The 18790-nt window shown below is 43.5% G+C and overlaps 1 protein-coding gene across 2 annotated transcripts in view; it reads left to right on the top strand.

Annotated features, from left to right (window-relative positions):
* The window catches only part of smarca1 (SWI/SNF related, matrix associated, actin dependent regulator of chromatin, subfamily a, member 1), a 105648-nt gene that overhangs the window by 71334 nt on the left and 15524 nt on the right, over positions 1-18790 (top strand). For both annotated transcript variants that reach the window (XM_068047393.1, XM_068047392.1), the window contains exons 16-17: positions 98-246; positions 948-1064. In XM_068047393.1, the coding sequence (XP_067903494.1) occupies positions 98-246; positions 948-1064 (266 nt within the window). The remainder of the gene's footprint in view (positions 1-97; positions 247-947; positions 1065-18790) is intronic.

The following is an 18790-nucleotide window of genomic DNA, read 5'->3' as shown; positions in this document are numbered from 1 at the left end:
CGCCTCCCTTCCTAACCTCGGCAGGGCCTGAAAATTTAGCCCATCAAGTCTGTTTCAAAGTATCATCTAGACATTTGGCATTTCTTTATTTCATTAGGCAGGCTGATTGACCAGCAGACCAACAAACTAGGCAAGGATGAAATGCTGCAAATGATTCGCCATGGTGCGACCCACGTCTTTGCCACCAAAGACAGTGAGCTAACAGATGAGGACATTGACACTATATTGGAGAGAGGGGAAAAGAAGGTACAAACACTAAATTGTTTCTTGAATCCAAGTTTTCCTGTGCTTTGAGTTCTATCAGTTAACTACTGGCAATAACTCGTTTTACATATTTTTTGCTATGTGTATGTTGTGCTCATAATGGTGAAGAATATTAGTGCTTGGAAATTAAGTATTTTCCATTACAGGCACTAGTGCCAGTTGAAAGGTAACAGTGAGCATGTGCAGTGTTGACATGTTACCTGACTGTGGATGAAAGGTATACCATCTGAGCCTGATGCTGTCATCATCCACAAATGCTTTCCAGCAAGGATTGCTGGCTAGTGATTGGGAGTAGGAATCCTGGCTGAACTTCTTCCTCTTACTAATGAAGGAGTTCTGAAGCTAATAGTAGTGCCCTACTGCTATCCCAGTTAACACAGGCCAAGGATCAAACCTGAGATTATTTTGGTCTGCATGACGAAGCTGTTCACTGTTTAATTAGTTGGGCCATCAAGGGCCAACAAAAAACATTTTGCTTTTAGGCGTTATGAATTTCTTGTGCTTCCTCAACTTGATTGTTAATGCAATGCACTACATATTCTGACCAAATATCTGAAGGACTTTTTTTTACATTTATTATCTTTTTAACGCCATTGCTTTTTCATTTCTGGGAGCACTTTCTCATTGGTCTTACAGTGCAGCCTGAAATATGTTATTGAGTGAAGTTATTTTCTCTGTTATAGACAGCTGAACTGAAAGAGCGTTTGCAAAATCTTGGTGAGAGTTCCCTTCGATCATTTACAATGGAAACAGAAAGTTTATATAGTTTTGAAGGTGAAGATTACAGAGGAAAACAAAAGGTATGGCTGTGTTATTTGTTCTGAGTTTAATGCAATACTGCATTTACATTTTTCTCGTTAAACAATTTACAATGATAGTATTGTTGAATATCTTTTGAATACATGACTTTTTAAATGAGATTTAATTCCTCAAGCTGTCACTGCTGCAGAATAAAACGACTTCCATTTCAGGCAACCAGTGTTGGCATCAAGCAGCCCAGGGACAGCAAGTTTAGATGCACAGTAAAATTCCTCCCGACTGTACCAATGGCAAAGATTTCCATTTATCATGCTAAGTATTCTGATACCTCACGAAAGATGTAGTTATATTGTCATTTTCACATTATTACAAAGTGACAGCGGGTGTGCATAAATACAAAAGTGACAGTATGACTTAAAATTATTGAACTTGCTAACACCATGATGTATTGAAACCTGCTCAAAAGGCTGTCTTAGGAACATAGGAAATAGGAGCAGGAGTAGGCCATTCAGCCCCTCAAGCTTGCTTCGCCATTCAACTTGATCATGGCAGACCTTCCACCTCAATGCCATTTTCCCTCATTATCCCCATATCCACTGATATCTTTAATATCTAGAAATCTATCGATCTCTGTCTTGAACATACTCAATGACTGAGCCTCCACAGCCCTCTGGGGTAGAGAATTCCAAAGATTCACCACCCTCTGAGTGAAGAAATTCCTCCTCATCTCAGTCCTAAATGACCTACCCCTTATTCTGAGACTGTGTGCCCTGGTTCTAGAACCCCCCAGCTCGGGAAAACATCCTTTCTGCATCAACCCTGTCAAGCCCTGTAAGAATTTTGTATGCTTCAATGAGATAGAGTCATAGAGTTATACAGCACAGAAACAGGCCCTTCGGCCCATTGTGTCTGTGTCGGCCATCAAGCACACTTCTCTTCATTGGACAATCCCGGCATTATGGAGAAAATAAATTGTCTCGAGTCCACGGGATTGAAGTAACCAAAGTTTTATTCTAACACTCTGCAGAGGGAGAAACCCTCTTGTCAGCCAGTTTCTCAACGAAATCAAATTCAAAACTTACATTTGTAGAACACAATCACCATTACTTCATTGTCCCTACTACCCCTCGACACATTCCAAAACTGCAGCTTGATCAGTAAACTGGATTGTATTGTCTCACCAATCATCCCCCTGTCATCTCCTCCCCATCCTTGAGACTTGGTGTTTCACAGTTTATAATATCCTGTGCCTCCTGCAGTCACAATCTTATCTCAATGACAGCATGTTTACACAGTTGTAAGGCAATTAGACTTCTGAGTTGTACAGCTTCCCATAACCATTGCCACGCATCCCATCATGCCCTGGTTCCCCACAACTACAGTGCTTCCATCTTCCTTCTAAGACTGTTAACGTATCCTAATGCTAAATAATCTACAAATGTTGCCCTACTGGTCCTATGTCAGTCCCTCATTTTGTACCCCTGGTCAGGCACACCACCTGACCCTGGCAGGAATTCCCGACATCCTCCACTCATCACTTGCTCCAGAGATCCTACTAGAGTTCAGTGGGCCTTGGATCTACTACTCTACCTTTCCCGTTCGGCTTCACCAAAGTCCTATTGACCTGGGCTGGGCCTGGAACTCCTATCCCGTTATATACATATTCACACATTTCATATTCCCTGGGAGAAGGGCTCCGACCTCAGGGGATACTGGGGAGTACCTTTTGTTGGCCAGCATTACCATCTGCACCACTTGAGATATCATCAGCCTTTGATAGCAACAAAAAGACGGACTACCAGGACCACAATGGATGCAACGGCTGCAGCGATACCTCACACCGGTTAAAATGCATTCTTGTCACCTTGGCTGTATTGCTGGCCAAGTCCTCCGATTTCCTAGCCACTCCTTTGGCTAGGTTCATCTGTACCCTCCTCCTCGAGATTGCTTGACAGCTTTGCTCCATAAACCTCCTAGAGGTGGCCAGGGCCCTTTGCACCACTTCCCAGGCTATTCTTACCAGGACGTCGTCAATGTCTTAACGATCCATCCCACCAGGGACTGAATACATACCCTGTGAGTGCCCTGCCCGCAAGGTGAAAATCCCTCACCATAAAGGAATCAGTGATCTGTAGGCAGAAGGTGTGGTTATTATCAGACTCCAATCCTCTGTATAAGAACCTTGTCCAGTCCGTTAAAAGCACCACTCCGTACGGGAGGTTTGCACTGCTTTAAAGGCTTTCTCGAGAAGGTTGATCGATACCACTGTGACAGAATCATTACTGATGGGTCTTAGAGAATTACAAGAGCAGATGATGTCATGCTGTGACTCAGCACAACATTCCCATGTTGTCATCAAAAGAGTACCATTTAAACTTGTAGCTATTTACCCCCAGGATCCCACCTGATACACTAGCTCGACCCTCACCACTCCCAGGGATATGAATTTGTATCCCACTGAATAAGTTCTATTGGAGTGTTTTTGAGGTATAATCATCAGAAATTTGATTGTACTCCCCACTCCTTCCGTTATAAGCTGGGTGAGTATCAGCTGCTGTCTTTCCTCTTGCAAATTAATAAGGTCTGCTCATTTCACAGCCTGATGTATGTGTTGGGGGTGGGGAGGGGCCGTACCAAATCTTATATCTTCAATGTCTGAAACAACATTATCTACCAAGTTCCGAACCACATGTCACAGGCCCTTGCTTTTGAGTTCTCAAACAAATGGAGGCAGATTGGTCCATCTCGCCGTAATGTTCAGTCTGGTGTTGGACGCTCTCTCCTTTCGGTAGTTGCACGTACTGTCCTGGATACAGGCAAGTGGTTCTGTTGATATTTATGGTGGGCGCCTCCCATGTTGCCGCGGTTACCAAGAGGGTGATCGGGCTGCCATTGTTCTAGTGGTTTACCTGAAACAAAATAATCAGGAGATCTGCTGCTGGCCCTCCTGTTGGCAGAAACAGAATGTGAGTTATGTAGTTTGACCTGAGATCACAGTGGCATTCCTGAAAAATAAAATACCAATCCCATCAATTTAAGATTTTTCCTGTTTGGGATATACCTGTACCAAACCTCTGAGCTGATACACAGTGATGTTGTTTTCATATTTAGTCCACTATTTACTCTTGTCCAAACAGAAACCACCAAGACTGTGTTTGTGGTTTTATTGTTTTGCTAGATTCTCTTTAAATTTCAGGTTAGAATACCAACTCAAGATAATTTAATTCAACATCTTCAATTCATTGTAGATATCTGATCAAATTCCTGAAGTTGTCAGCAATCTTGTTGCAATAAATTTTGTAAGTTGTATGGTTAGCTTAAACTGCTAGCAGAAAAGGTTAACTTTCTGCTTGTCTGAAAGGGGGTGGGACGAATGTTCTCAGTGATGATGTCACCACCCCTTTACCTACGAAGACAGACAAACGATGAGCTATGGAATAGTCTTAAGCACATACTTTTCAGGCAGATGAGAAATTTCCCAATTAGCAGTATCCAATATTAAAAATTACCTTGTTCTCACATGCGTGAATTTATATCTGATTAACATTCCCACATTTATCAAAATACAGTCGGGTTGTGATTCTTAGCCAGAAATCTCAATTCAAATCTTATAACTTAAACATTTAGTTTGTTTACACCTTCCTTTTGATCCAATTTGTGAAATTCCTTTTTTTAAAAATGTGCTGACACCCCTTTTGTGCAACCACCCTTTAGGCAAGAAAGCATATTAAAATTTACACACATGCATTATCCATACAATTGCTGCAAAACTCATTCAACTTAACAATTTAAGATGAAAGAAAGAAAACAAGGGAAATGAAGTGCATCAGTGGTCTTGGTCCTTCATCTAAATCTGCTAAACTTCAAACAGCAGCCTCTCAGAGGCATGGGGGGAGGAAAAGGTGGTCTTTAAGTTTTTCATCCACAGGAACAATCGAATTGACAGTGCTGATTAACAGTACCTATCGTTCCCCTTAAAAGAACCCTTCTTTCTTTTCCCTTGCCAAAACAGCTTTTATATAGCTATCAAAACTTTAAAACATCGTGCAAGACCAGGCCACTGAAGGTTAATAAGCCATGAGTTCAGTGGCACAGACAGACAAGGAAATCACAGTACACCAATATAATACACAAACAGAAACCTATGCACACGCAAGTTTTTTTCCTTTTTTATCTTTTCTGACAGCATTTTAATTTGCTGTGGTGCTTCTCTGACTCCTGCCTATGTCTGTTCAGGACAGTTCCCTAAAATGATAAAACAACCCCAAATTATTTACTACTGACCTTCGTAGATCATTTATCTTTCCTCATGAATGCCGCAGACCACGCACCCACTCTCTTGGCCTTATGTACCCATGACACAGAGCTACAATTCCCTCTTCCTTTGTATCTTTTGTCTATTTGTTTGTTCTTTAATTTAGATGACATTTTAGTTTCTTAAAAGTAACTTGTTAAATTACACTGGACTTTTTGCAAAGTTATCCCAAATTTAAATAACAAGTGTTGCTGGGGTGACAGGTTTTGTTAATGTTCCATTGATTTCTTCCCAAAAGAAACACTTCGCTATATTCCTAGAAACCACATAGAATATTTGAATTTTTTTAGTTTGTCTAAATTTGATTTTCCCTTAAACTTCAAAACATCTATATCAGGGAAGACAACATTTTAAATTAAACTCCATTTGTTTCCAAACTTTTACTATTTTGTAAGAGGTTCCTAACTCAAGGATTTTAATACGACAAAGATGATTCCAAATTCCAATTCACAGCACTAAAGATTTAAAAGTCAAAACTGCCAATGTTATATACGAGTGAGCCTTATATCTGGAAGGTCACGAATGAAATTCCAGTCTTCCCAACTTAACAGGTCAGTTAACCTTAATAATTTAAATTTAATTCAAACCAATGCTTATTAACTACATATAGAACAGAATAATACGTGCTCTTTTGAAAGAAAGGTAAATTATGTAATTTTTCATGTTCTTTCTTCCGACGCCTTTTCAGATGACTGTAATTAACCAAAAACTAAAGAAAAGGTTATTTAACATGCTTACAACGAAGATTTACCATCAGCCTCTTAAACTAATTTTAAAATCTTTTCAATATCTCCTTTATTTATCCTTTAACCGTCAGTAAGATAGGTCTATAAACTGCAAAAAGCAATAGAGGATTTTAAACTTTGGTCCAATTAAAGCAAAGCATTTAAAAATTTCAGATTGGATTTCAGATTGGATCCAAGCTTTCAAGGCTGAAGCGTATCTGTTACAAAATTGTTCATTGCCTCTTCATAGTTTCAAAACCGGCCTTTAAAATAAAACTAAAACACTGCATGACAATTTTTAATTTAAAATGTAATTCAGTTTTATATCCCATTTTTGGGTGCACAATACAATTCTGTATAATTTAGAAATATTGATTCCTGTAATGCCAAAGTGCCAAAAATCTGCATTAAATTCCCAGTCCCCAGCCCAAGGAACACACACAGGTTCAACTAGTTCACATCCAAAACATGACTCAGGGTTCCCACAGAAATATACATGTGCAAGAATACAGCAAGAGAACAGGTAACAGACTCAAAGGCCGGAATTTTAATCCCAGCGGGTCTGATGGTGGTGTGGGGGCAGCGTAAAATTGAGCGGCAGGCTTCAGGAGGCCTAACCGCCCGATTCAGCCTCCGACCAAGTTTACGGAGGTCCGGCAGGGGGTGAGAAGCAGCCCGCCTGCCCGAGGCCAATCAAGACCCTTAAGTGGCCACTCAACGGCCACTTAAGGGCCCTCGCCCGCTTCCACGTGTATTTTACCCGTGGCAAGCGGGTGTGCCGGGGACGTGAAAGGCCACCCAGCTATAGCTGCCGGCCTTTCCGCACCCCGGGGTGGGGGTGCTGGCAATCAGGCACAGGGTGCCCGATTGAGGGCCGCCCCAGCCTCCCAACCCAACCCCAGGATCCAAGACGCCTCCCTCCCCCCAAACGATCACCCTAGCCTCACCAGGGCACGACCGATTCCCCTGGTGAGGCAACCCAAACTTACCTTCAGTACCGGCTCCTTGGTATCCTCCTTGGTCGGCTGGGCTGCAGTCCCAGCAGTGGCCACCGCTCTCAGTGGCGCTGCTGAGATTGAGCTGCCGGCCCACTGATTGGCTGGCAGCTCACTGAAGCGGGACCTCCTCCCTCAAGTGGGTGGAAGTCCTGCCTGGGGATCTGTAAAATACGGGACGGATCCCCAGGCTGTGCGGAAGCGGGCTCGGCACTGACATTAACATCGGAGTCCGGCTCCCGTCTGCCCACTGTAAAATTCTGGCCATACTTTCAACATTAAAGCCAGACACCAATGAGTTAACGACTATCAGCTCCACAGCACACAGCTACACAGACAAGTGGAAGCTTCCAACATGCATGCAGACTCAAACAAAGATACAGTAACTTGTTTTTATTCACTTTTCAATTTCACTAAAGCATCTTGTTTAATTTGTCCTCAACCCGATACCTCTCACTTTCCCACTCCGGCTCTTGCCCTTCTAACACTTATAACCTGTCTCTTTTCCTGAGTTAGTCGAGCTAATTCAGACTTTCCAGACTGGTAAGACAATATGAAAGGCACAATTCAACATGGTGGCTCCTCATCAGAGCCCTTTCCTATCCTGAGTGGTGTGAAACAGGGCTGTGTTCTCGCACCCACACTTTTTGGGATTTTCTTCTCCCTGCTGCTTTCACATGCGTTCAAATCCTCTGAAGAAGGAATTTTCCTCCACACAAGATCAGGGGGCAGGTTGTTCAACCTTGCCCGTCTAAGAGCGAAGTCCAAAGTACGGAAAGTCCTCATCAGGAAACTCCTCTTTGCTGACGATGCTGCTTTAACATCTCACACTGAAGAGTGCCTGCAGAGTCTCATCGACAGGTTTGCGGCTGCCTGCAATGAATTTGGCCTAACCATCAGCCTCAAGAAAACGAACATCATGGGGCAGGACGTCAGAAATGCTCCATCCATCAATATTGGCGACCACGCTCTGGAAGTGGTTCAAGAGTTCACCTACCTAGGCTCAACTATCACCAGTAACCTGTCTCTAGATGCAGAAATCAACAAGCGCATGGGTAAGGCTTCCACTGCTATGTCCAGACTGGCCAAGAGAGTGTGGGAAAATGGCGCACTGACACGGAACACAAAAGTCCGAGTGTATCAGGCCTGTGTCCTCAGTACCTTGCTCTATGGCAGCAAGGCCTGGACAACGTATGCCAGCCAAGAGCGACATCTCAATTCATTCCATCTTCGCTGCCTCCGGAGAATACTTGGCATCAGGTGGCAGGACCGTATCTCCAACACAGAAGGCCTCGAAGCGGCCAACATCCCCAGCTTATACACCCTACTGAGTCAGCGGCGCTTGAGATGGCTTGGCCATGTGAGCCGCATGGAAGATGGCAGGATCCCCAAAGACACATTGTACAGCGAGCTCGCCACTGGTATCAGACCCACCGGCCGTCCATGTCTCCGCTTTAAAGACGTCTGCAAACGCGACGTGAAATCCTGTGACATTGATCACAAGTCGTGGGAGTCAGTTGCCAGCGTTCGCCAGAGCTGGCGGGCAGCCATAAAGACAGGGCTAAAATGTGGCGAGTCGAAGAGACTTAGTAGTTGGCAGGAAAAAAGACAGAGGCGCAAGGGGAGAGCCAACTGTGCAACAGCCCCGACAAACAAATTTCTCTGCAGCACCTGTGGAAGAGCCTGTCACTCTAGAATTGGCCTTTATAGCCACTTCAGGCGCTGCTTCACAAACCACTGACCACCTCCAGGCACGTATCCATTGTCTCTCGAGATAAGGAGGCCCAAAGAAAGAAGATAGCACTTGCATAAAAATATAATTATTCCCTTTTGTCTGTTCTTTCCACCATTCTTTATACTTAGCCAGGGTCCTCGAGGGATCCCAACCTTCCTGATCATTTTATCTGAAGCTCTTGATTTTGGCTGTCTAAAATTTGGTGAGTGATCCTTTGGATCCCCACTCTGGATCCTTCTTTGCTACGGCTGATGTTTTATGGTCTGACTGTTGTTACTATTTGTGTGGGTACGGACGTCTCGCTACCCTATGATCGTTCCTACGTGGAAAACTTCGCCTGGTGAACCCCGAGAGTGATATTACCTCCTCGTTTACCCAAGGAACTGTGATCCTGGCGCTGCGCTGCCTTTATTACTCCACCTGTGGGCCCATCCTTTGGTTCAGATCCTCAACTCGGCCCACCAACCTTCCATCCCGAACGCTGACCTCCCTATCCAATGGGCGGTAAAGTAAATGTACTCACCCGCTCTCTGAGGCCAACATTCGACCAGGCACCGTGACTGAGCCTTGAGGATCCTGTCAACTACAGCAAATTGTTGTGGAGAAAATAAATTGTCTCGAGTCCACAGGATTGAAGTAACCAAAGTTTCATTCAAACACTGCAGTGGGAGAAACTCTGGTCAGCCAAACAGTTTCTCAACAAAATCAAATTCATAACTTACATTCATAGAACACAATTACTATTACTCATTGTCCCCACTACTCCCAACACATTCCAATGCTGCAGCTTGATCAATAAACTGGATTGTATTGTCCCACTAATCATCCCCCTGTCATCTCTCCATCTTGAGGCTTGGTGTTTCACAGTTTATAATATCCTGGGCCTCCTGCCGTCGCATCCTTATCTCTAGGACAACATGTTTACCCAGATGTAAGGCAGTTAGACTTCTGAGTTGTGCAGCTTCTCATAACAATTGCTACGCATCCCATCATGCCCTAGTTCCCACAACTACAGTGCTTCCACCTTCCTTCTAAGAATGTTAACGTATCCTAATGCTAAATAATCTACTAATGTTGCCCTACTGGTCCCACTTCACTGTCCTACCAGGAAATAGTCCGGTGAACCTTCGTTCCATTCCCTCTATGACAAGTATATACTTCCTTAGGTAAGGAGACCAAAACTGTACACAGTACTCCAGGTGAGGTGTCACCAAGGCTCTATACAATTGCAGCAAGACTTCTTTACTCCTGTACTCAAATCCTCTTGCAATTAAGGCCAACATACCATTTGCCTTCCTATTTTCTTGCTGCACCTGCATGTTCGCTTTCAGTGACGTATGAACAAGGACACCCAGGTTCCTTAGGACATGAACACTTCCCAATCTCTCACCATTTAAGAAATACTCTGCATTTCTGTTTTTCCTACCAAAATGAATAACTTCGCATGTTTCCACATTAGGTTCCATCTGCCATGTTTTTGCCCACTCACTTAGCCTGTCTAAATCCCCTTGGAGCCTCTTTGCATCCTCCTCACAACTCCCACTCCCACCAAGTTTTTTGTCATCAGCAAACTTCAAAATATCAGATTTGGTCCCCAAAGCCAAATCATTAATATAGATTGTGAACAGCTGTGGCCCAAGCGCTGATCATTGCGGTAACCCATCAGTAACAGCCTGCCACCCTGAGAATGGCTTGTTTATTCCTACTCTCTGTTTTCCGTCTGTTAACCAATTCTCAGTCCATGCCATTATATTACCCCCATTCCCATGTGTTCTAATTTTGCTTACTAACCTCTTGTGTGGGACCTTTATTATAAGCCTTCTGAAAATCCAAATACACCAGATCCACTGGTTCCCTCTTATCTATTCTGCTAGTTACATTTTTTAGAACATTAGAACATTACAGCGCAGTACAGGCCCTTCGGCCCTCGATGTTGCGCCGACCTGTGAAACCATCTGACCTACACTATTCCATTTTCATCCATATGTCTATCCAATGACCACTTAAATGCCCTTAAAGTTGGCGAGTCTACTACTGCTGCAGGCAGGGCGTTCCACGCCCCTACTACTCTCTGAGTAAAGAAACTACCTCTGACATCTGTCCTATATCTATCACCCCTCAACTTAAAGCTATGTCCCCTCGTGTTTGCCATCACCATCCGAGGAAAAAGACTCTCACTATCCACCCTATCTAACCCTCTGATTATCTTATATGTCTCTATTAAGTCACCTCTCCTCCTCCTTCTCTCCAACGAAAACAACCTCAAGTCCCTCAGCCTTTCCTCGTAAGACCTTCCCTCCATACCAGGCAACATCCTAGTAAATCTCCTCTGCACCCTTTCCATAGCTTCCACATCCTTCCTATAATGCGGTGACCAGAACTGCACACAATACTCCAGGTGCGGCCGCACCAGAGTTTTGTACAGCTGCAGCATGACCTCGTGGTTCCGAAACTCGATCCCCCTACTAATAAAAGCTAACACACCATATGCCTTCTTAACAGCCCTATTAACCTGGGTAGCAACCTTCAGGGATTTATGTACTTGGACACCAAGATCTCTCTGTTCATCTACACTACCAAGAATCTTCCCATTAGCCCAGTACTCTGCATTCCTGTTACTCCTTCCAAATTGAATCACCTCACACTTTTCCGCATTAAACTCCATTTGCCATCTCTCAGCCCAGCTCTGCAGCCTATCTATGTCCCTCTGTACCCTACAACATCCTTCGGCACTATCCACAACTCCACCGACCTTAATGTCATCCGCAAATTTACTAACCCACCCTTCTACACCCTCTTACAGGTCATTTATAAAAATGACAAACAGCAGTGGCCCCAAAACAGATCCTTGCGGTACACCACTAGTAACTAAACTCCAGGATGAACATTTGCCATCAACCACCACCCTCTGTCTTCTTTCAGCTAGCCAATTTCTGATCCAAAGCTCTAAATCACCTTCAACCCCATACTTCCGTGTTTTCTGCAATAGCCTACTGTGGGGAACCTTATCAAACGCCTTACTGAAATCCATATACACCACATCCACTGCTTTACCCTCATCCACCTGTTTGGTCACCTTCTCGAAAAACTCAATAAGGTTTGTGAGGCACGACCTACCCGTCACAAAACCGTGCTGACTATCGCTAATGAACTTATTCTTTTCAAGATGATTATAAATCCTGTCTCTTATAACCTTTTCCAACATTTTACCCACAACCGAAGTAAGGCTCACAGATCTATAATTACCAGGGCTGTCTCTACTCCCCTTCTTGAACAAGGGTACAACATTTGCTATCCTCCAGTCTTCCGGCACTATTCCTGTCGACAATGACGACATAAAGATCAAGGACAAAGGCTCTGCAATCTCCTCCCTAGCTTCCCAGAGAATCCTAGGATAAATCCCATCTGGCCCAGGGGACTTATCTATTTTCACACTTTCCAAAATTGATAACACCTCCTCCTTGCGAACCTCAATCCCATCTAGCCTAGTAGCCTGAATCTCAGTATTCTCCTCGACAACATTTTCTTTCTCTACTGTAAATACTGACGCAAAATATTCATTTAACACTTCCCCTATCTCCTCTGATTCCACACACAACTTCCCACTACTATCCTTGATTGGCCCTAATCTAACTCTAGTCATTCTTTTATTCCTGATATACCTATAGAAAGCCTTAGGGTTTTCCCTGATCCTATCCGCCAATGACTTCTCGTGTCCTCTCCTTGCTCTTCTTAGCTCTCCCTTTAGATCCTTCCTGGCTAGCTTGTAACTCTCAAGCGCCCTAACTGAGCCTTCACGTCTCATCCTAACATAAGCCTTCTTCTTCCTCTTGACAAGCGCTTCAACTTCTTTAGTAAACCACGGCTCCCTCGCTCGACAACTTCCTCCCTGCCTGACAGGTACATACTTATCAAGGACACGCAGTAGCTGCTCCTTGAATAAGTTCCACATTTCGATTGTTCCCATCCCCTGCAGTTTCCTTCCCCATCCTACGCATCCTAAATCTTGCCTAATCGCATCATAATTTCCTTTCCCCCAGCTATAATTTTTGCCCTGCGGTATATACCTGTCCCTGCCCATCGCTAAGGTAAACCTAACCGAATTATGATCACTATCACCAAAGTGCTCACCTACATCTAAATCTAACACCTGGCATCTAACATCCTCAAAAAACTCCCAATGGGTTTGTCAAACATGATTTCCCTTTCATAAGTCCATGTTGACTCAACCCAATCCTACCATTATTCTCTTAAGTGTCCAGTTAGAACATCCTTTATATTAGATTCTAGTATTTTCTCTACTACTGATGTCAGGCTTACAGGTCTATAGTTCCCCGGTTTTTCTCGCCCTCCTTTCTTAAATAGTGGGGTTACATTTGCTACCTTTCAATCTTTAGGAACCGTTCCAGAATCTATTGGAATTTTGGAAGATGATCACCAATGCATCCACTATCTCTACAGCCACTTCTTTCAACACTCTGGGATGTAAATCGTCAGGTGCAGGGGATTTATCAACTTTCAGTCCCATTAATTTCTCCAGTATTACCTTTTTACTAATACTAATTTCTTTCACTTCCTCATTCTCGCTCATCCCTTGGCTTTTTAGTATTTCTGGGAGTTTTTTTTATATCTTCCTCCATGAAGACAGACACAAAGTATTTGTTTAGCTTCTCTGCCATTTCCTTATTGCCCATTATAAATTCCCGTCTTTACCTGTAATGGGACAACATTTGTCTTTGCTAATCTTTTCCTTCATAGAAGCTTTTACAGTCTGTTTTTATGTTTCTTGCTAGTTTACTTTCACATTCTATTTTTTCTTTCTTTATCAGTTTCTTGGTCCTCCTTTGCTGAATTCTAAAATGCTCCCCAATCCTCAGGCTTACTACTTTTTTTGGGCAACTTTATAAGCCTTTGATCTAATACAATCTTTAATTTTTCTTGTTTGCCACGGTTGGATCACCTTTCTTGTTGGGTTTTTGTGCCTCAAAGGAAGGTAAATTAGTCGTAAATTTGTTGCATCAGTTTTAGTAACACCAATGCAATATACTTCTTTCAAGGGACAGATTGTCAACTTGTTATTGAGCTATGGCAGCTTGTATTGTAGGTGCAAAAAGCCCACTAGGATTGACGCTACCTAAGTAATTATTGAATGATACAGCACAGAAGGCAACCATTCACCCCAATTGTATTTCAGCCGGCTCTTTGGCAGAGTTATTGAATTAGTCCCACTCCCTTGAATTTTCTCCATAGCCCTGTAAATTTCTTCCCTAAATCTGTTATTGCCGTCAGACAGAGGAGACTCTGAGCTGGATTTTGGCTGCCCAACCCTTGACAGTCCAGCCAGATTGAAATGATAGTAGGGGGCAGGGTGTGGAGCGAGAAAGAGACCGGACAATTTCCCCAAGTGCCACGGACCCCTGAGAGGGGTGGCAGTACTCTTTGGGCAGGCAATGGAAAGCAACCGTTGAATGGAAAGTGCCTGTTAGTGGCACCTCTCTCTCTTCAGACCTCATATCCATAGCAAGGAACCTTTTGGCTCCTGCTTGACGCAGTTTTAACAAATTTTTAAAACAGAATCTTTTTAGGCTTCTGCCCTCTTTAAACCTGGCTCCTGCTCCTTGACACATTGCAGTGGAAGCTCTGTTGCAGTACTGCAGAATATTTCTGCCCAGCAGCTGTTGACTTGCTATATATGGCAGGGATCCCAATGGGAGACTATCCTGCGGATTAAAGCAGCCTGATCCAAGGAGATAGCTTAGGGTCATGGCAGAATTGGGACAATGGAAGAAGTTGGAGAGGTAGCTGGTGAAAGCCGCTGCAGTTTGTCATGCAGAGTTTGTAGTGAGACTAAGAAGGAATATGGAGGAGAAGGATGTGAAGAAACACTGAACTATGTCTTCTCCAGTGCTGAAACTCACCACAGCCTTGACTCTCCCCCTGTCTATGATAACCAGCAGGTTTTCTTCCATGGGAGAGAGGGTGTACAGGCGGACACAGCCATTTCCGGTGATAGATCCTGGCACAGCTTGTGTCCAACCTTCTGTGAGAAAGAAGGGAGTGTGTCAGTGACAGTCGTAACTGTGTGTAGAATGTTGCCTTTATTGAGAGGTGGAGGCTGCCGTTAAGTTGATTTCCTGCCCCCTCCTCAAAAATGGTGTGCAGCCAATGAATCGCACGGGTTTTGCTGTCTGCTCACTGGAATCATTTTATTGAGGTCCCAACACAAACTTAATGTGCTGCCGGGATCCATGTGGGCAGGTCCCAACTGTTGCACACCCATTTCCCAGTGTGAACAAAGCTACTGTGTTCTCAAATATAACTTTCTTCTAGTCGTGCAAACAATGTACATCACTCTTCAGTATATTCCATGCCTTATTTTCTTCAATACAGTTTCCTCAGCAGCATTGTTTTCAAAGGTTATTTTGAAATAGTGCTAAGAAAACAATTTAAATAATTTTTACACAATTAGCTTCATGTACCATATGAATATTGACCACTTGACATCTCGTGCAGATGCATCTTGTTGCAAAGTATGTTGGGCCATTTTGTTCATTTGCTTAAATATTGTCTTTGAAAAGTCTCTGGCTGAGCTGAGTTTTGATTATAATAGCAATAACCACCCATTGTCCAAAATATTCTTCCATAGCTTGCTAAATCCTCCCAAAGTTGTGGAAATTTACAGATATGCCTTTCCTGAAGCCTGTCGAATCTAACTGGCCAGATCATTTCTGTCTCAAATTATATCGTAAAATAAATTAATACATAGAAATAGAATCTGGGTAAATTCCTGACATTATTTGTACTGCATAATGTTTGGGCAGATGCGATTTATCTGGATTTGCTATTTCCACTGTAAAAGGGCCATGTGCTGTCTTTTAATTTGTTGCATTTATCAAGTCCTGTTTCATTAATGGAATGCTACAATAATTGGTGACAATTTAAACTATTATAAAACTTGGCTTCATGATGTATTTTTCTGATCCAAAGTACAAATGTAAAAACAACCCATAAACATCTTGAGACACACTTTATCCAAAAGTAAAATTATCATTTGATTAGCCGGCAGCTCTCCAAAGGCAGCTAACCCTAACCACTTAGCTGTTACTAATCAAAATCTGATTAACTGAAGTTGAATGAATCGAAAGACATTCCAATCACTCTCAGCTAGTGATGAATCAGTAACCAGCACAGAGCCGAGGAATCAAATTGCTCAATTTGTTTTTCAAAGCTATTGTTCGTGAATTAGCAAGTGCTATAAAACCAGCCAAATTGCTCAGCTTTTCAGTCAATACGAATAATTACATTCTAAACACACAAAAACATTACATATTTTTGTTTTGAAAATCAGAAAACTTAAGCCCTAGCATTGGCACTAAATTATTCTGTTCTTCTAACAACACCATGATGCATCCCATCAGGTCTCTCAACATTCTGAGCTCCATGTAGACTTTCCCTCCACATACTTCATTATTTCTGTCCAGCCAATGTATGTTCCTGTTTCCAATCGAAACTTGAAAACTGGGCGTGTTTAGGAATCCATGTAATAGGCTACGATTTCTAGGAGCCACCATGCATGCTTCTTTCCCACTCACTTCAGCACTGGTCCTGGCCCCATTTTGATCCCCATTCCCACTTTTACTCGTGTTCCTACTCACACTGTGCATATTGCTATCTTGCACTCCTGCTGCTGTTGATGTTCTGCTCCTGATCCCAATGCTGTTTGTGCATTTTCTCCCATTCTTGCTGGTGTTTTGGCACCCAATGACATTCTGATTCCTGTTTCCTCTACCTCTTGCATTCTGCTTCCCAATCCTGCTCTTGCTAACATTATGCTGCTTCTGGCCTCCCAGTTGCCATTGAACTTTTGGGGGTGGGGGTGGATTTTATTCTGGCGGCAGGGGTGTTGACGCCGAGATCACCACGTCGCCTCTTTTCCAGAAGGCCTGCTGAATTTAGTGCCAATCAGGCACTTAAGTGGACAGCGCTGGGCCTTCCACAGGATTTAGGACCCTGTCGCTGGAGGTCCTGCCTTTGGAGAGCTGCCGGCTAATCAAAGGGCGGCAGCTCCAACGCCACCATGGACGTGGTGACTGCTGCTGGAGATGACCATCCTGGAAGCCAAGGTGCGTTGCTGGAGCCAGGCCTCAGGTAGGTCAGGGTGGGAAGGGTCTCGCAGGGAGGGGGTGGGGTGTCAGCAGCAAGGGCAGGGGGGTGACCCTCCCAAAGCCGGGTCCCTCATTCAGGCACTGTGCCTTTTAATGTGAACCCAACCCAGCCCCCCGCATCCCGCCCCCCCCCCCCCCCCCCCCGGAGCTGGGAAGCAGCCCACACGGTTCTTCCTACCATGCTTCCCGTGCGGTGACGAGGCGGTCTGCCGCATGGGCATTTGCGGCTGCAGTGGGAAGAGGCCCTTAATTGGGGGTTCATTACCTGGTTAAGGGCCTCAATTGGTTGCGGGGCAGGAAAGCTGTTCACAGGTCTTCCACCCCGGACTAAATTTCGGCGGAGGCAGAATGGTAGCGGCAACTCCCCCACCCCCCAACACCACCACCATCCCACCTGATTTTATGCTGTCCCGCCTCCAAACCTGCCGCAGGGGAGAGCATAAAATTCCACAGTCTGCTTCCGGTACCAGCTCTCATTCCCTCTGGTGTCATACCCTCAACACCCCACCCAATCAGAGCCAGCAGACGACAGCCCTCCTCCTACAAATTGCCATTGTGTGCCTCCACACATCACCCAGTTTTTTTTCCACTGTTGTAACACAAGAATTCAACTTCTATAATGCGATCATCAATGGGTCTTGCACTCATAATGCTTTGGACTGCCATTCTGGGATACTCGTGCAACTGTTGAATGCGTCCACTGTTATTTTCGTGAAAGGGTTAACTCATAAATTAAATGAGATAATGTCTCTGCTGATAGTGAGAAGAGGAATTTTAGACTAAGAGATGTGCTAGTATCCCACAGTGTAATTTCATTTCATGGTGCATTGCCTTTGTTGATATAAAACAATGAATTCTCCAATTCACTGTAAACAACACCTCGGGAGATTCACTAGTCTTTACTCAATTCCTTCACGTATTGAAGTCTATTCCTGCAGTAATTTTTCTATTTTCTAAAAAAAAGACAGATCAGGTGAGAATTTAGCAGTTGGTACATCATATGTGGCTACATAATATTCACTGTTTGTTTTGGGGTTTATTTAGTTAATAGGTAACAGTGGGAAAAAGTTCAAATTTAATACATGCTTTAATGTACCAACATATTTCTTGCCTACTTCTCTATTCTCATCTCAGATTGCTGCTGTAATTTGTTCACCTTGTGTTGTATAGTTTGAAATGTCAGTCATGGTTGAGTGGTAGCAATCTCGTCTCAGAGTCAGAAGTTTGTGGGTTCTCCAGGGACTTGAGGACAGAATCTGTGTGGATACTTTCTTTTCATTCCTTCTTTTCCTTTTCTCTTGTAATGTAAAACCATTGTTTTTCTGCCCAGAAGACCTAACTGATAAAGTTTCAGAATTGATGGAGTTTATGAGCTAGCTATAGCAGTGTCGCCAATATGATTGTGGTAAAGTGTAATGGTGAATGTGTGAAATGTTTGTACAATATCCATTTGAGATGTGAAAAATAAACTTGGATTGTGTATGGAGATAAAGCATTTTGAGGTATAAATGGATTGAAGTACTGCTGTTTATAGGTCTGTCATTGATGTTGGTAATGGTGAAAACAATTTGAGGTAATGCATTGAGTATCACACAAGAACGGTACCGCACATTAAACTATTGATCTATATGCAATCTTTGTAATAGTATATTGCTACAAATACAGTTAAACAGTATTGCACTTCAATACAGTGATATTAAGGGTGATTTTCAGCTGCTGCTTGCCTGGTTTCACCTAGGTCCAGTTGTACCAGGCGTTGACTGCCCTTAGGAGTGGTCCTTAAGCTGCTCTAGAAATGACCAAGGGAATTTTTGGAGAGGGAATTCTTGCGA

This window comes from Heterodontus francisci, chromosome 15, assembly GCF_036365525.1.
Source record: "Heterodontus francisci isolate sHetFra1 chromosome 15, sHetFra1.hap1, whole genome shotgun sequence".
Classification (NCBI taxonomy): Eukaryota; Metazoa; Chordata; class Chondrichthyes; order Heterodontiformes; family Heterodontidae; genus Heterodontus; species Heterodontus francisci.
Note: the sequence above shows the minus strand (reverse complement) of the source record. Positions and strands in the feature narration are given on the sequence as shown.